Source organism: Ptychodera flava, chromosome 2 (genome assembly GCF_041260155.1).
Source record: "Ptychodera flava strain L36383 chromosome 2, AS_Pfla_20210202, whole genome shotgun sequence".
Lineage (NCBI taxonomy): Eukaryota > Metazoa > Hemichordata > Enteropneusta > Ptychoderidae > Ptychodera > Ptychodera flava.
Window position 1 is genome coordinate 35,268,763 of NC_091929.1, and position 19,257 is coordinate 35,288,019.

Sequence of the window (19,257 nt, forward strand, 5' to 3'; positions counted from 1 at the left end):
TAGAAGGAAACGTGCGTAATGAACATGCAATTGTTCATAGCTTAGCTGAAAGACCTGTGATTGAAAATTTAACGCATGGCGACTGTTGTACATGTAGTTGTAATAGTAGTAATTTGTGACAACACAGCGTGATACTAATGAGGTTTTGCAGTACATTGCGGATAAGAGTGGTTCAGTGAATCTATTTTATAAGTGTCCGAATTGAAAGGGTAAAGACCAGCTGCAGTATGAGTTTTGCAAGACTTGCACAATTTTCTCGTAGCCTATTTGTAGTTTGAGAGGCTTTTTTGATTGATGATGATAACGTTGGTAATGGTGCCAATGATGGTTGTATGTGATTTACGTCGTGGTGTGGTCAGCATGGCAAAATTTACCGTATTGATCGCTTCGCACATCTATGTCAGGATAGAATCAAGAAAAAAGTAAAATACATAGTTCTCGGGGTACCTTTCAGAAATATTTAAGCAACAAAGTCGTAACCATGTTCAGTGATAAATTACATTCACGCCCTATAAACGTTTGTGATATTCATGTCGGAAAGTTCTGTTGTTTGAATGAAATCGAGAGTTACTTTTTAGATTTACCTCATTTATACGTCGTCGACACAACACAAGGCAAATTAATAAATTAATATGTAAATCACTTCAAACGTTTTCCATAGCTACCTATGAGTGCGATAACGGTCAAATCGTCAAGCTTGGTATTCATAAGTATGGCAAGGCACGTTGTGATGGCTATATCGACTGTTATGACAGCAGTGATGAAATTGGCTGTGGTAAGTTTTGACGATGTTAATGAAAGTTAACATCGCAGATATTTACTGTTATGCTTGTTGCTGTTATTGTTGTTGTTGTTGTTTCTGCTGCTACTTCTGCTCCTGTTGTTCATGTTGATGATGTTGATGCTGTGTATAATGTTATCGTCACTGTTATAGTCAGGTTGTCACAATACCTAAAATCATAGGGGGTCACCTACGTGTCCGTCCGCAGGGGTGGGTAAGTGTTTTGTTGTATTGCTAGTAAAGGTTTATTTTACCAACCTTTGGTGTTTTGGTCTTGCACTGTCCTTGACAATCTTGCGTAAACGTTTTATCAGCATGCTGCATCTATTATCTGAAGAGTTTGAGTCCCTAATTTGCCAAAGTAAGCAAGGGTAAATTACTAATCTGTGGACGCTGTAACTACATGTAGTTTATCATCGGATTAATTTTGACGAAGTCAACAACGAACGCGCAAGCAAGGTTTCTGGCGCGTTCGTTGTTGACTTTGTCAAAATTAATCCGATGATAAACTAGTTACAGCGTCCACAGATTAGTAATTTACCCTTGCTTACTTTGGCGAATTAGGCACTCAAACTCTTCAGATAATAGATTAAATTACTACCCTTGCTTGCTTTGGCGCATTAGGCAATCAAACTAGTCAGATTATAGACGAAACACAGTCAAAGGACAAATACGAAAACAGAAATCGTTACAAAACCAGTGCTAACAAACGACAAAGACACCAAAGCTGCAAAGAAAGGTTGGTGGTATAAATCTTTATTGGCAATATATCTCATAGTCAAACGTATTAAAATAAAATAAACCATTGCAAGAAGGACCTTGTCCTGAGACCAGGACACCCCTACCCCTGGTGACGGACTTTGGTGCAATTCCCTATGCTAAAATGCGACTTTCTGATATAAACGACATTTGACTTATACATATGAAAGGCTGTACCCGAAGGATATTTAGCCTTCTGCTTATTGACGCACAACTGAATATGAATATCAAGATGCCATATCGTAAGATCTCAAGATTAGAAACAATATCGCCATATAAGCAGTGTCATGATGGTTTTCGAAATCAGAGTAAACGCAGCGTTGCAAGATTGGCTATCATCACTGCTTGAAGTATGAGTACAAGGAAGGAATATTTGTGTTTTTATCATTTCTATAGAATGCAGGATGTACCATTTCAAGTGCCCCGATGGTATATGCAGGCCCAAGTATTTTAGGTGTAATGGCTATAACGACTGTGGAGATAATTGGGATGAAACTGGTTGCCCTGAGGAGAATTAACAACAGGCGATTCCGTATGATGGAGACGTGATTGTTACTGTTTAGCTACGATTACACATACTTACATGTACTCTTGGACATTTTGGCGTTACTCATGTTTTATTAAATCTCATCGTACTTTGACGGACTCGAAGACTTTTGCGAATTAAATGCAGAAGATACACGAGCTTAGAGCATTACACAACTACCAAAATCAAACTTTGTGTAATCTTTAGGATCACATCTCTTGAAAGGAACTGAAATCTCCCAAACTCAAATACATTTTATGAGATTTTTGCAAAAGTATGCAACAAACATTATATGACGATAACTTTGAGGCTCGTATGAGATAATTCTGTAAGAAAGAGGCACTTAGTAGTATTCTGAATATCCCTGTGTTCATGTAGAAGAGATTTAAGGTAGTTCGCGCCACGAAAGTAAAAGACTTAAAGTTTTGTTCAAACTTTACTTGAGGAATCTTTCAACAATTTTCTTTCAAAATCAACCAAGAATAAAAATCGGGGGTCACCGTGCAAATTTTGGTACATTTAGGGTAACAAATTACTCAAGATTTACCGATACTTAAAATTCAAAATGCCCGCCATCCCTGTATTAACTCTATGGAGAAAAATAAAATTTTCGAACTTCGAAATTTCGAAAAACTAAGCCAGTAAAAAGTTTTCTTACACAAGGAACTTTAAAATAAACACCCACAAGTGGTATATCGGAAAAGAATTGTTAAAGTTTGAGAGTCTAAATTTGTGTAGTCCCCGAGGCGCGTTCTATCTTAAGGCTAATTTATGGCACAGAGTGCACTGAAACCAATGTGACCCAACAGTGAGGGGGGCGGGGATCTTTGGTTGTATACACATAGCAAATGCCTCATATACCCTACATGTATGTCGGTAACATTGTTTTGAAAAGCCACAGCATACTTTTCACAATTGGAAATTGTAAAATTATGCAATTATGATTTTTTTAGAGAAAAGAAAGCCGACACAAATGTGTTTTGCTTTATAACAAATTATCTTTTAATTCTAATAATCGTGTTATTCCCATTCGCTCTGTCCTTGACATACATCCCAGTCTGTCAAAATTTGTCTTGACGACCTGTTATTCTGGCCCTATGAGTTGCAACTTTTCGAAATAACTTAATTAGTTTATGTGTTTACACTAGTGGAGTGATAGTATACAAGTATTATTACCCAAAGATTGGAACAGCATGTGCGAGTTTGAAGAAGACCAAGAATAAATGGTTTCTGAAGGACGATATTACCACAGAGTCTGTGTCCATATAAATATGCAAAAAAATTGAATATTAACAGGAACAATATGGTGTTCTTCTCTCAAACATATATGGTAAGGAATTCTAAATATCCTCCACTATGAAGTCGTAATATCTCTGTCTTGTAAATTTGAAATGAAAGAACGATGTTAAATTTACTTCACAATTTCATTACAAATGAATGCTATTAAAATTTAGTAACATGGTAGGTAGAATTCAAGTAAATCTCAGATAATACGAAGATATTTTTTGGTCGAGAAATTACAAGAAAGTTGCAAGTCATGAGCGTTTAATATGCCCACACTCAATTCTGTGTAAACAGATCAACAATCACCATTGATAACAATGATCCAGGATCAGAAACCGTGATTATGGTCATACAGTGAATTTCGAAATAGCTTGGAATTGTAACGTGCTAGGGTGATTAGAAAAACGTTTCTGGCGATAGAAATAACTCCAACTGCATCCATTGCAAACGTTCTCCTTTGATAAAGTTTGCAACAATTTAACCCAATAACCACTGTTCTCACTCACAAAACACACTGAGTGTTGCAAACAACAATCATTGTACCGACCGTACACACTGTACCGAGAAAAAAAAAACTATTGGTTCTGTGCAGTTCCATCGATAAAGGCAATAGAAGAATGTTCAAACAGTCATTGTGCGGGTGAGTTTTTCAATTGAAGCGCGGCAACACAGACGATGTTGACTGTGGCACAGTGAACGTCGTATAGGGTTAAATTGTTGCAAACTTTGTCGAAGTAGAATGTTTGTAATGAAAGCACGTGGTGTCATTTTCTATCGCCAGAAACGTTTTTCTGATCACCCAAGCACGTTGTAATTCCAAACTATTTTGAAATTGACTGTAATTCATTACAAAGATATGACCAGTTTTCATTTGATGACCTAACCGTGAGAATCAACACGATTGGTTAATTATGAGTTATCTCAACAATTCTTAATTCAAGATTACAAAGCATGAAAGTACTTTACTACTCTGTCTATCAGCAAGATTAAGGTAATATGCGCCTTAAAACTGAAAACTTTTGCTCAAACTTTAGTGTATGGTAACTTTAAACCATCACCCTTTTGAAATCAAGAACAAAAATCAGGGGTCACGTGCAACATTTGTTACAAGAGAAACAAATTACCCAATGACAATTGAAAGTCAAAGTGGCCACAATCCCCGTGTTAACACTTTGGTGGACAAATTAAATTTTCGCTTGCCACAGAAATAAGCCAGTTAACACTTCATTGATTCTGAGAGCTTCGAAATGAGCTCAAATAAGTGCTAGATCAAACAAGTACTGTAACAGTTTGAGAATCCCGCCCTCAGTCCCTGAGGTGCATACTACCTTAATGGAAAGGCAATTATGAACATCAGTGAAGTATCAAATCATAAACTCTCCACATAGCTACAGCATCATCATTGGCTAAATCACGTTTAAGTCATGTCTGTTATAGTTGCTATTATAATATGCTTGGCTGGAATCCGGCAATCTGATTGGCTGGAGCCAGGGTTTATATTCTCAACAAGAAGACCTGCGCGCCGCGTAACATTTTTGAGCTCGTGCAAATTTCGAACGCCAACTTGAGAGCTCAACGTGCCATAATATCGAACAAGTCTATGGCTTCAGATTGATTTTGATTGTTAAATTTTAGTCTAGTGCAGCTTGACGAACCAACATATGAAGAGTTTCTGTAAGCAGCGGAGGCTATGTAACAACAACATAATTTTTTAAAGTTTTATGAGCGTTTTTTGGAGTAAAATTCTTCAAGTTCGATGTCTAATCGCGATATCGATGCGTTGCGTAACCGTATTTTATGAATTCTACTGTGCACGCGCGCGCGTTCTGAAACGTTCTTTTTTCGAGTTTATTTGAGCCTGGCTGGGCGCTCCGCGATCGTGAACTCTCGTTCCAACTTGGGCCCTAAATAATGAAATTGTCCACTTGTTTTAACTTTAGCATATTATAATGAGGTTATAAATGGTGCGGTCGGGTATTTTGTTGCGGATATAAGACCTCTGGGGTGAAAATTAGCATATTTGGGTGAAATAATCACCTCGCTTTGCTCGGTGATTATTTCCCGCCAAATATGCTAATTTTCACCCCAGAGGTCTTATATCCGCAACAAAATACCCTCGCTTGCCGTTTATAACCTCTAATTCAATGACCCAGCAAAGTACATTAAAACTAAAATCTCCATTAGCTGTGACTTTGATACATTTTACGGTAATCTGTCTTTTCGTTCAACTTGTCAAAACAGCCTCTTTTATGTAATATTCAGTTAATCGTTGACAACTGAACTTGAGTTCATACAAAACTTCATTTATCAACAAGAACTTGTTCATATACTGAAGACAAGGTGTTGTGTTGGTATGATTAGTTCATTGCACCTAAACATCCTTTGGAGAGAAGAAATAATAAATATACATATAAAAAGCACCCTTAATAAGATCCTTTGTCTGCCTTCTGAGTTATGCAAAATAATGAAAAACAAAAACAGCCATTAAGGCATTACAAATAAAAAATAACTATAATGTTTTTATCCTGCCCAAGAAATACTTTTGAAAATTAGTTTTCGTACCACATTGACATGGTGATTCATTTCTATTTGGTTTTTAACCTGGTTGGAGGGTAGATTTGAGGAAAAAAATGAGGACAGCAAACTAAGAATTTATTAAAAGGTGTCTAATTGTACAGTACTATCAGCAAATACAGCTATTATCTCTTTAAAAAATACCGAATATATATATTGTAAGTGTAAATGGCAAAAAAAAGGTTTTGGCTGTGTTGCCACTATTCAAAAAGAATGAAAATCAAAGAGCCACTGTAATCTCCTGTTTCCAGTTACACTGCAGCATAATGTGATTAATTTCTGGGAAACCAAAAAGGCAAATTAATCACAAAGTGTTGACAGCCTTCTTTGAATGACTGAGTGATAAATGCAATTTTTTTACAGGCAGCAAATTTTCTATTTTCTCAGCAAAATACTCCATAGCTAAAAACAAGAAAGCAGCAGGTAGGACCAGTACCTAGGGCCAAGTTCCCAAAATGCTTTAACTTTTTAAAAATAAACAGTGACTGCATTTATTATATAGAGTGATCCAACCTGATTATTTTTGAAGCTCAATGAGAGACTTAATCTAACATACATGCATGTAACCTTCTTCCAAAACCCTTGGTACTTTCTGACGAAAGCGCTACAAATTTTGTATGCCCAGTATATATGTTACACAGACACAAAACACAGAAATAACAGAATTTATCCTGACAGTAGAATTGGTACCGTTAGGTGTCAGCTAGGACATATCTGATGCCAACATAAATTCTTGACACTTATTTATAATATTAAATTTGTTAGTAATTCCATATTCATCAAACAATGACAGTAAATAACTGGAATGAATTTATAAAGAATCACTGTGACAGCAAACTGTAATTAATATTCACATCAAGTGCATTTGTGTTAAACACAGTACAGACTAACTACATGTACAAACTCTGACAAATACAGACATAAACAATGAGATATGTAGACCCTGATGTTAGCACTAGTATGCTCGACTACGCAACTGAGTGCTAAACACCTTGAAAAAAAGCCTTTATTATATCTAGTTAATATACTTTCTTGGATAAATTTGATGGTAAAAACGTACGGAGGAAACATCACTCAAATATGTCATTTTAAAAAACTTTAAAACTGTTCTTAAAACACCACAAGACCTCTACCAAGTTGGGTGTAAACTAATTTGGCTCCCAGCTGTGGTTTGCCGGCGCATGACTGAGCATAGGTATGCACTACATTTTATGGACATGATCACATAACCACAGCCTGGTCTAATCAGCACAAATGTACATAAGTTTGGGTATAATTTATGTAAATTTATGCAAATGAGTACATCAGTGGGTGTGAATGACTCTATAGCATCCACCCGTTTTAACTTCATGACCCATACTGAATAAATTAAATACCCTATGCATCATAAATGAGGTAAAAATTTGTTATTTGGTAAAAATGATGATAATACACTGTGACAATGTGTTTAATAGTCTGGTTATGATGTTATCTTATCAGTATGAATACTTAATATCAATGGAATGTGCAATACACCAGCCTGTGATATTTCTCTCACAGCACATGCTCGCATACACCAAAGTAAATACCACAACTTGGTCAGCTTAGGTTGTAAACAACAACAACAGATGCGTGTAAATATACATTAAAATACGACCGAAAATGTGTGAAGTTGAAGAATAGCATACTGGTAACTCATATGCCAGCACACTTCATCACTGTACATTGAAAGTCTAGTTCAGCCTTTTCATCTTGTAAAATAAAGAGTACAATAGTACGCTCATACAGACACGGAGAGTAAGGTTGTGACAGTAAATAAGTGCAATATTCAGTAAATGCTATACATGTCAGTCACTATAATTTAGATATGTGTGGCAAGCTATATACAAGATGATACAAATCGATTACTGGCAAGCGGATTTCCAATGCCTTATACCAACGGAGATTTTGTCTGCTCTGGCTGTTGCTCACTCCTTCCAGAGGCCTCTGCCTGCACGTTTAGGCTTGAGTAGTAGCTAGGAGGTGGACTGGCCGAAGTGTAGAGATCTCCTTGTGCTGGTGGTTGTGGGGCAGTCGCTTGTGACTGAGGCACAGCGGGAGTGACATGTACCTGTTTAGGATATTGCTGTTGTTGCTGTGGGTATGCTTGACCAGGATAGGCTGGTTGGGGCGGTGAGTAGTACGGCACTGCCTGCACTACTTGTCCACTTGGTGGTGCTGTAAAACAGGAATATACACAGAAGAAGAATGTGAAGTTGGACAGATAGTTGGATTCTCAATATTTTTACGATATTCTTTTGGCCTACCACTTGTGGGGGCTCATTTTGAAGCTCATGGGCCAAGTAATATTGTCACCTGCTTATTTGCGTGAAAATAGGGAATTTTATTTTCCCAATGGATATAAAACAGGAATCGCGGCCATTTCGAATTTTAACTATCATTAAATATTGGGTAATTTGTTTCTCAAACATAAAAATTTGCATGGTGAAACCTGATTTTTATTCTTGATTTTGAAAAGAGAACGGTTGAAAGTTGGCTTGAAGGAAATTTGAGCAAGAAGTATGTCTTTCAATTACGAGGTGCAAACTACTTTAAATTGTTCACCCACAATTCCATGGAGACAGTTACACACTCATCATTGACTACATTGATTTGCCAACCACTAAGGTAAGAGAATAACATATTTATTTTATACAGACTGCAAAATACTTTTCTCTTCCCTTTTAATATGGAAAAGGTACAAAGAGATTGCAGCTTTATGTTGCTTTTTTTCAAGTACTACATTGTGAATCAGTTTTTTTCATTGCTGTTTGATCAAGAAAACTGTTTGAAGGTTATTTTTAAATACTAAAAAAAGAGGAAAAAAGGTAAAAAGACACAATGTGAAGGGGATTTGAAGTAATGCATGCAAAGACTAGAAACGCATCTGAATTTTTGGCCTAATTTGGTATGCCTTAATGCTTCTGGCCTAAAGTTTCTCTACTTATATGGACGCAGGTAAAATTTCATGTTTGTTATTAAAATTTGAAATTTTTGCTCCCTTTTAACTTTAGTAAATTTGAAATATTTTGTTTTACGTAATCATGAAGAACAGTTACCATCTAATGCTAGTCTAATGGTGAATGTGTGTTGATAAGGTTCAAGTCAACGTGCCATGTCATTTTATGTGACTAACAATGAAGTAAGGTATATGTACAGGTATGGGTGTTATTATTAAAGAATTAACACTTAATAATGTTTTGTTCTTACCGACGCCTTGTGGGATTTGACTTCCGGCTGGTACCATGAGGACCTGGCCGGCTGGTACCGGTGCAGAGCCAGGCTGTGAGGCCACATAATACATCTGAAAGTGAATGTATAAAATCTGTAATTTTAATAACCATCCTTAACTGCCATGCTAAGGGAAAGAGGGTGATGGGTTGATTAAAACAGAACGAAGTTCATTAGTTTTGATGTTGAAGTGCTTCCATTGGCAGTAAAAATATTGTTTATGCATTGTTTTACCAAGTACTGCCAGTGGCTTAGGGCAACCTTTTCCGCAGGCTGCACTTGCCTGTATGACTCAGGGTTATTTTGCTTAATTTTCTTTCAAAATATGTAAATTATAAGAACTTTTGATAATCTGCTACATTTGCTACAGTGGTCATGCACTGTGGATTTCATGCATCCACATGCGTACAACATATGCACATATGTATACCAGGGACAAAGCAATTACAAAATTTTGACAGTTTTTTAAAATTCTATAAGAAAACGATTGGAACTAATTTGGGATAACTGGATAGTGAACTAATGTTGGTTTAATCTGCAAATGTAAGCTCATCTGATTTTCTCTTTAATCAACACACTTGTTTTTATGAGTCCTGAACTGAAATATTTAATGTTTGCTCAAAATTTCTGTAAGAAACCATTCTCTTACCAAATCAAGAATAATAATCAGGGGTCACTGTGCATATTTCGCTACTTGAGAAACAAATTTACCAATTATTCAAATAAATTTGAAATTCAAAATGGCTACAGTCCATGTGTTAACTTTATGGGGGAAAATTAATTTTTTGATTTTCACAAAACTAAGACGCCAAAACGTTCTTTTCCACGCGAGCTTAAAAATATGCCTTTACAAGCAGCATACCGGAAAAGTATTGGAAAATTTGAGTCTAAAAATCTGTTCCCCTGGTGCATGCTACCTAAAAAATGTCAAAAGTAAAATTTTTACGCACACACCAATTCAAACTCTAAATTGGTTTACTAGAGATGTTCTTATTTTCGCCCAAAGCATGTGATATGTGACAGCTGGTTATCACATTCAATTATATCATCAACTTAAGTTCTATTTAATGTTATTCTCATTTTTTAGTATATCTTAACAAATTCCTACAAAACTTCCCCGGCTCTTTACAAACTTTTTTGAGTCTTCATATGATATTCTAATCTACAAAATGTAACTCTTCAAATAAAACAGCAATAACCTACATTACTATACACCTATAAATCTGTAACCAATTTTTTTCATCAAAGTAAGTTTTTGTATTACTTGATAGGGAAAACAATAACACTTGTGCCAAGTCTATCAACTTTCAGAGGTTTTGGAGGCTATTTGACCCTTAACCTCACACTCACAGGTTTATGTAAACAATCAGAAAACAAGGTGGTAAGATTTCACTGTTTAATAAAAATACATCCAACCTGAACTAAGTTATGCAGTAAACAATGGCCAGGCCAAAAGCTTTGCATTATGTGAAATAAGCCTGCTGAACTACAATTTCTGTATGTGCACTGCACAGCAATCATTGCATTTTAATTCTTTACGTTGAGTGGATGTGCCATGCACGCTTTTCATAGTCTGCGTGTGATCATTTGATGCAATGCATTACAGGCCAATCTGCAAACACTATATTGTATTGTAATGCTTTATTGTAAAATTTGACTTAAGATGTATAGTAATAAGGTTATTCGCAATATACCACAATTTAAGTCCTCATACATCGCATGCTTTGATACATGAACGGTATTGTCCCTGACGTATTGGATTTTGCACAATAACGCCATTGTCCAGTATACTCTTACATTGTCCTGTATCCATGTATCTGCATATCATGAACAACAGGATTTTGAAGATTAAAAAAGCCAGACGGTATGACAACTTGGTAAGTTTGACCATTTCCAGGCACATCAAACAGGTCTCTAAGGATTCATTTTTTCAAAAGACCCATTTGAAGATTACAAGGATAAATCCCTCTCTCACTCATGTACAAGGAGTTGAACAGACGGTCAGAAGCCAGCACTAGGTTTTATGCCATACTGGCATGCAAGGATTTTCTAAGAAGAAAATTGTCATTATATTGAATGAGAATAATTGCCCCTCAGCCTAATCTATGTAATAGTCATAAATGTAAAAAATAAAATAATATGATAATTAAAAAAATACGGCAAAGGATGCATTAATGTCTTTTGCTGTATCCTTGTTAGGGCCATATACGTCAAAAATCTGGAACTTTGCCCATTTTAGGGTCAACGTCATATATGACAATCAGTCACTGAATAAACAATGAATAAACTTACCACGGGTGTAGGGCGGGGCGTTACACAACAGACTGCATAACAGGTAAACGGCGCAAAGATGGTGGCCAGTATGGCAACAAGAAGAGATAGGCCGATTAATACACCACCAATGGCTCTTCGTCGACTCTACGACAAAAAAGAACAAAATACTGTCAGTGAAAGTGAGCTTGAGCTGTTTACATTTGAATTGTAGTCAGAACCAGAATTAAATTGTCAAAAATGACATCACAAGTACCGGTACACTTGTGGATAAAGAAAAATCAGGGTCCCTCAACAAGTGGTGGGACCGTGGAAAAATGTTCTCCAATTTAGTTTTTCAGTGATCAAAAATTTTATTTTTTCCCATAGATGGATGGCAGCGATTTTAAAATTTAAAATATTGGTAACTGTCCGGTAAATTTGTGTCACTAGCACCAAACTTTGCATGTTGAACCCTGGTTTTAATTCTTGACTTGGTAACAGGAGAGTTGAAAGTTCCATTGAGGAAAATTTGAGCAAAATTTTATGTCTTTTCATTGAGGAAAGTTTGAGCAAAAATGTTAAAGTCTTTCACTTTCTAGGCACATACCACCTTAATTATGGCTCCAGAAATTTCAGGCAATTGAATTAGAAATTAAAAGAGGTCAGTTAATCTATTTCTTCATGTATTTTCTTCTTCTGTAAGTTTTATTATCATAAAATTTGTCAAAAAGGATTTGAGACTTGCAATTTTTATACTTCATGTATGCTTACTGTTATAAATTAGCTACTGTCCAAACTCAATCAAATAGCAGCAAATGTCTAAATGTAATGTAACTAGATAGAAATAGAATTATTTCTCATCCCAGATCTCTTATGAGAAAGGATGCAGTGACATATTTCCTTATTTTCCCTTTTTGGTAAAGCTCCCACGATCGGAGTGCTGATAGTCAAACAAACACAAAATGTTTACACGCTGCAGTCATTCTGAAATGCAGAAAAGAGATGACAAACATCCCCAGTTCAGAACCATATAGTACATAAATGATATCCTTGATACACACAGCCCAGTAATATTCTCAATTTTTTTCAAGCCAACTTGAAATGTAAATTGATGCAGCTATCTAGTTTGAAAGGGGTAAGGACGAAATCCAAAACCATTTTTCGGGCCTAAGAGTTGTAATATCAAAATGTAATTACCTATATTGCATACGATCGTATACAAATTATAAATACACTACTATTTCATTGAATGAACATTTATTCAATATTCTATACAAGCATTCCTTTGAAATGGGATCAATATAATGTGGTCATTTGACCAAAATTTAAACAGAAATTGTATTCATTTTGACATTTTTGTTTGTGTACAGGCATTGAGAGAGAGGAGTCAAAGGTGAAAATGAGTCAACGACACCAGTACCGTACAACAATTTGCACAAGTTATTTTATTGCTTTGCAATCTTAAATCTGTGCTGTGGTTGCTATGCATTATATTTCCTATGAAGATACACCTATTAATTAATTTGTAACTTTTTTGTCGTGCAATTACACCCAATTTGGTATGGTCACCAGTTATCCTTTTATCCAGTTCATAAACTTTTATTTAAACTAACGCTGCATGTATCAGACTTCATATATCAAATTGCTTGATTTCAAGCCCCTTTCACAATCAAGTGTCGCTGTCATCTTACTATGATAACCTATCCACCCTCAACTCTCTATAAACAGGTCAGTATTGATAACTACATGTATGGGTGTGAGCCGAACCATGACAGTGAAAGGGTCAAATTATAGCGTATGATTGGCGTCATAAACAGGAAATTAGGACAGGTACTGAGTATCTCATTTATTCAATGACACTTGTACTATTTATAGGAAGCTTCATAATGTCAGAGAGACTTGAGTCATACGGACATGTTTGAATGCTGTGTAACTCGGCTTCATTCAAATGTGACAGGCTATTTGTGTCATTCTTTTGATGCGTGGTATTTTTCTTTGTCAAGTGGCTGCAAAAGTTACAGTTTCCACTAGAGCACGTAAGGAGGATCAAGACAATTATCCATCATGCAGTTTTCCCACCCGAAAAATTTGGCGAGGACAAGAGTGCTATGTGTGAATCTTCAGGGAGTAAGTGACTGAGAACCATGTAAAGATGTTGATAGAATAAAATCTTTTGTGTTGAAAAAACTGTATCTTTATAGTATGTGATATATCAGAGCAGTTATGCCCTTGAATAATTCCCGACCACCCATTGTGGCCAGTGCTAGGGATAGGGATAGGCATGGATATATGACATTGTCTATGATCTAGGTAGTATATGTCAGTAATCTGTGACATGCTGGATTCAGACAAGGTGTTATTTTTGTGAGACAAGTTCATTTGGTTATAACTCTCCCTAAAGTCTGTTAAAAACACTGAATATTAGCCCGCATTGCTATTTTGAATCGATTTCTAAAACCAATATAACTATGATAAAAATGTGCAATATGTTGACTTACTATGATAGAATCACAATTCGGATCATACTGATAGGAATTTGGATCGTAACAGTCGTAATTATTGTAATCATAGTAATAATAACTTTCTTCAAGAGCAACTGCAACGCTCTCTATGATCATTAACCAGAAGATGGCAAGGGTGGCTGCTATGATGCAGAATACCATAGACGCAACTATCTGTAATTGTCAAGAGAAAAAAACAGAAAGATAGATTTGTTATTGTGTCATCATTTAGTTGACTTCTTGGAAGATGCACAACCAGTAGAAATGAAAGTCTTTTTTGCTTTCTTGGCTTTTGTTTTAACTCATGATGAATACTGCAAAACTTGCAACACAAAGATCCAAAATTATTTGAATTTTGATCATGTCTGCATTTTAGCTTCATTTGCATAATTTTAGGACCAGCATGCTATTTCACGAAAATTCAAATTATCAACCCACAATATGCATATGCTCTCAATCTTACCAAGCTTTCATAACTGTTTGCAGTTGTCAGACATATTTAACAGTATAAAGACATACCAGTAAAAACATGGTACAGATACAGTGTTTTGAGTTGAACCTTAAGCAGTATGGAAACTACACATACTGTCTACAGTCTAAATTTGGGAGTTGCCAACACTGTCAGGTGTAACTATCTTCCAGCAGTAATATCAGTCAATAACAAAGAAATCAACTCTGCAAGAATTGAAATATTGTCTGGAAGGAGGTCAGATGTAGTCAAAACATCACCGCTAGATCCTCACAAAGAACACGCAAACGATACGTTCTGAGCGGAATGTGTGTTGATGTGAGGTGTTGTTTTGACTACACATCTGACCTCCTTCCAGACAATGTTTCAACTTTCACAGAGTTGATTTCTTTGTTACTGCCCAGACGATAATTACAGCTGACAGTGTTCACAACTCCTAAATTTAGTATGTCTACCGGTAGTTCTCGCATTGCCAACGGTTCAACGCTAACCACTCACTGTAAAATACAGTACAATGATGTCATACACTACATAAAGAGCTAAAAGTACATGTACAAACTAAAAAATCACATTTCCATGCTCATAAACCATGATATAACAACATTGCACGTCCTTACAACTACTGGTAAATAAAACAATCTGGTCCTACAATAAATCTATGCACATGAAAACAGGTTCAGAAGCTAGTCATGTGACTTAAGTCAGGTGACAAATGCAGAGGTCATGAGACTTGTAAGAAATCTAAAACATGAAATACATGTTTTTTTATCAATTTTGTCAATAAAAGTTGATATTAGTTCAATTCCTTGCATCCTGCATTTATCGAGCATTTTTCTTACCACTGCTCTGTTCGGTCTATTTTAACAACTTGGAACCTTCACCACTGTCTAAACATCTGTACCAAATATTAACACAGTCTGTTCAGCAATTTTGACTTTTTGTTGTTTTCTAGCAAAATGCTTACTCTCCGACATGATCAATGGTCACCACAATAACATAAATGACCTTCGGTCAGTTGTGTTGAAAGAAAGGAAGATCATTTACAGCTAGCAACACTCTAAAGGACTGTCTGGTTTCATTCTTGTATAAATGAGTCTTAAAAAGGTGGTCAGTGCATAATAAGAAAATATTTGTCGGAAATGGCAATGGCCATGAGAAATACTTGATTTTTTTACTCACATAGCCTTGAGTGCGTTTGTATGATGACATCAGGCACACACATCCAGTCACGACAAACTGTAAAAAAATATCATCGATGACAAATTGCAAATTTAAATAACAATGCACAATTCTGTCAAGGTCTAAAGTAACATCCGAAATGGCAGATTTCATGAAATCAGTGTTTTGTATGTGCCACTGAAAGATTTAATATGTGGCTCTGATTTTTCAAAAGCACTACTGCATATTTATTGATTAGAAGAATCACAAAATTAATTCAGGGACAGTACTTTTTGATTTGATGTGGCCAAAATGCAAATCAGCCACAGAAGCCTGAGTTCATGTATCAGTGCCTTTTATGACCACTTCTGTAGTTTGCAGTACTTACCAACCTGAAGGATTTGTGAAGTATGCAGTTGGAAATCACATTTAAATCCCTCACCCCCATTTCCCTCTCTTGAAGTCCAACTGTCCCATAGCAAACAATGGATTTGGATCAAACCATGGTGGTGAAAGGGTTAAATGTTGATGAGTGGGTTGTGTATTACATGGCAGGGGTTGGAGGGTAATTAAGTAATGCTTAATTAATAAACAATAACAACAATTTACACACTCAATTATGTAAATTATTGGATTAGAGGTCAAATGACATTCAAACATGTGACCTGAGTGACAAAATTTTGGGTAATCAAACATATTTCGGAGATATTAAATGCATTCCAATAGCTTAAACACTTTGAAAGAAAAGTGATTATGAAAAATGACGGCTACAGTAACACAAGCCAAGATGATGAACAGAAACTCCAAAAGAGTTGAAGGGAAAGAATATGTGTACATTACAGATACAATCTACTAATTAGTGTGTGTATGGTGTCTGGGATACAACTGGCTAAAGGATCTGAAAATGATTTGTTTGCTGTAACACATTGGACTGATTTTATGGTGAAATACTTACCAGAACTCCACAAAAGAATGGACTTCCTACTTGGTGGAGTTGGCACTGTAACACAATGGTTGCCACACCAAATATCAACACAAGCCCTCCCGAGATGATTATTACGATTCCAAAGCCAGCAGCTACTTTGGCGGCATACCTGTCTTGGATGATTTCGCGACGGGTGCGCTGTGGCTGTTGAGGTTGTTGTTGTTGCTGTCCTGGGACAGCTTGAACTACCACCGGCTGCATTTTCCTCTTTGCTGGTGATGGTCTATTTGGAGACCTGAAAGTCAAGATCATGTGTTTATTTATAGAAAAATAAAGCTGTATCCTTAAGAGAGTGGGTCGTCAGAACTGTGCTCAAAGGTTGCCAGGGACCCCTATGACCAATGTAAACACTGTATCTAGCGTATGTAGGCAATTAATGAAAGTTAAAACATGTTTTTTAACAATGAATATCGTAAAATTTAAATGTTGCAGCTATGTTGACGTGATGCATCTAGATATCATGCATGAACTACATTGTTTGTAAACAGGCAAGTTGCACACGTGCAGTTCCAACGACCCCCTCCCTTTCAATGTTACTATTTCATCAGTCTTTCTTTTTTTTGAAAACAAATACATTTTTGTTTTCTCTTTGCGATAACCTTGCCAACAGAATATTGCATCACGTACAACTCGTAATGTTCATGTTCACAATTACATTATGGTAGAATCTGCCTCGGAGACAGACATTTGGACTCTCAATCTGTTACAATACATCACTGTGTTATGCACTATCGTCGCTTACATTTGCATTTTTTTTATTTTATTTACTCACGAGCTGATAAAAAGGGTGACACGGCGGGTCCGAATTGACGCGCGAGAGGATGAGAAACAAACTTTTTATTTTTCTTGGCCTAAATCTTGAAATTTAATTTGTTGACCTCAATATATCTTCCTATTCTCACCCAGTTTTCTCTGAATTCTACCCTCTGAAGGGATATGGGCTTTTACTGCATTAAGAAACCATTCAGTGATTCCTTTATGAATCATTTGCCAAGTAAATTCGAATTGTTACAGTCATTTTGATTTCCCACTATTTTCAAAAATTGGTAATATTACAAAGGAAACAGAACATACAATGTCACAGTTGGGCACATTCATCCCTATGCATTACATTGGACTACTCTGTTATGTTAAGATTTCACTGCCGATATTCACGGTATCCATGGTTTTAGCTTTTTGGCATGGGGGCTGTGATTTAATAAGTGGGCACACATTTAATTGCAGTGCAATCTTTATCTTGTTCAAGATTGCACATACAGTCTCAGCAAGTAGTTAATAATCAGTGTATACTAATACCTAAATTAGTACATTCTCACAAACTTATTTTATTTTGAAAGTAAAAGCAAAAAAAAAAATAGATACAGCTTGTTGGGTTTAATGTCTTTGTTGGAATTTTATTCATCTTCACTTCTATGGCTGGAAATGCAATGCCCTTTTAATGCGAATGTACTGTGTTGTTCACAGTAAAAAGTGTATCCCTAGAATCTGTGGTGTTATAAACAAAACCCCCTCTAAGCTTACTTCCATAGACACTGGGGGCGCCTAGTTAATGACGTTGCACAGCAATCCAATGTTTATTTTATCCTGATGAAATGGACACCAATCGACATCGTTAATACATGTATCTTCTAAAAATGTTATACTGGTTCGAAATTTGTAATATCAACAAGCCTGTGCTTGGCACTGTGAACGCAGAAAATGAATTGTGGTCACGCTGGCGGCCTTTCGACATGTCATTTGCGCTTTTGAGAGCTGAGCGCCTGTGGACGGTTGTACTGTTATTGACAGTTGTGTTGTGACCTGATTCTCTTGACGTTTTCTCGGGTTTAATCATACATCATAGCATTGAGGCAACCGCCACGATCATACTGTGGCCATTCGATATCGGTACGATCGAGTTGGAAAGCTGTCAACCTGATTAATGAAAGCGACGTACATGTAACACTTGGGTGTGACCCTATTTGTCCGCTGTGTGATCACAATAGGGCAAAACACAGTCCTACAAAAGACATTGCAAATGTCGTCAGTGAATGTTGTACCGTATACGTGTTGTTGTTGTGCGGTTATGCCGAATATACTTCGTAAATGAATAAGCCAAATATTTCGCAGCGTATGTACATACCTAGGGTACACAAAGGTCTTTTTTCCGTCGGAGGGCTTCTTGTTTTCACGCAGAGCGACCACTGTGAGCGATCGCTTGTGAATCGCTTTAAGGGACGCAGATGTGAATAGCAGCCGTGGCGATGTCAGATATGCAGTGAGCTTTCTACTGGAAGTGACGTCAAGAGGTTATAGGTCATCAGTAAAAGACTAACTTTCTATTCTCTTCTTGATTTGTTTTTAATCGTAAAACTACATCATTACGAACACTCATAAATAAGCAGGATGCCGCTTCGTTTTCGAAATTTGAGTTTTAGTATAGTTTTAAATATCCACCGTGTCGTCACGAGGGTCGTGATACAACTATTCGAGTAAACGAAAGCAAAACTTGAGGGCGCTGCCGACGATAGAACCCAGGAATTTGGTCGGATACTATAGGGCTGAAGGATTCGCTATTGAAATATTATATTTTTGTAGGATCCCCTCATATCCTCAAAAAATTTTCAAGAAACCCCCGTCTTTGTGATCAAAATTGTTCAAGCCCCCCCCCCCCCCCCCCCCCGCAAGAAAAAAATTATCATATAGCCACATATTTATTTGGATGCACGCACACAAAAA

General features: G+C 36.4%; 1 protein-coding gene across 1 annotated transcript; it reads right to left on the bottom strand.

The window, feature by feature from the left end:
- Positions 1 to 3,044: 3,044 nt before the first annotated feature.
- Positions 3,045 to 18,797, bottom strand: LOC139119717 (uncharacterized). Its single transcript, XM_070683586.1, has 7 exons — positions 18,662 to 18,797; positions 16,510 to 16,774; positions 15,576 to 15,632; positions 13,925 to 14,101; positions 11,466 to 11,591; positions 9,153 to 9,246; positions 3,045 to 8,120 (listed from the first exon to the last, which is right to left on the bottom strand). Exons 2-7 carry the CDS (start codon positions 16,738 to 16,740, stop codon positions 7,834 to 7,836), a joined length of 972 nt encoding a protein of 323 aa, XP_070539687.1. The 5' UTR covers positions 16,741 to 16,774; positions 18,662 to 18,797; the 3' UTR covers positions 3,045 to 7,833.
- Positions 18,798 to 19,257: the final 460 nt, after the last annotated feature.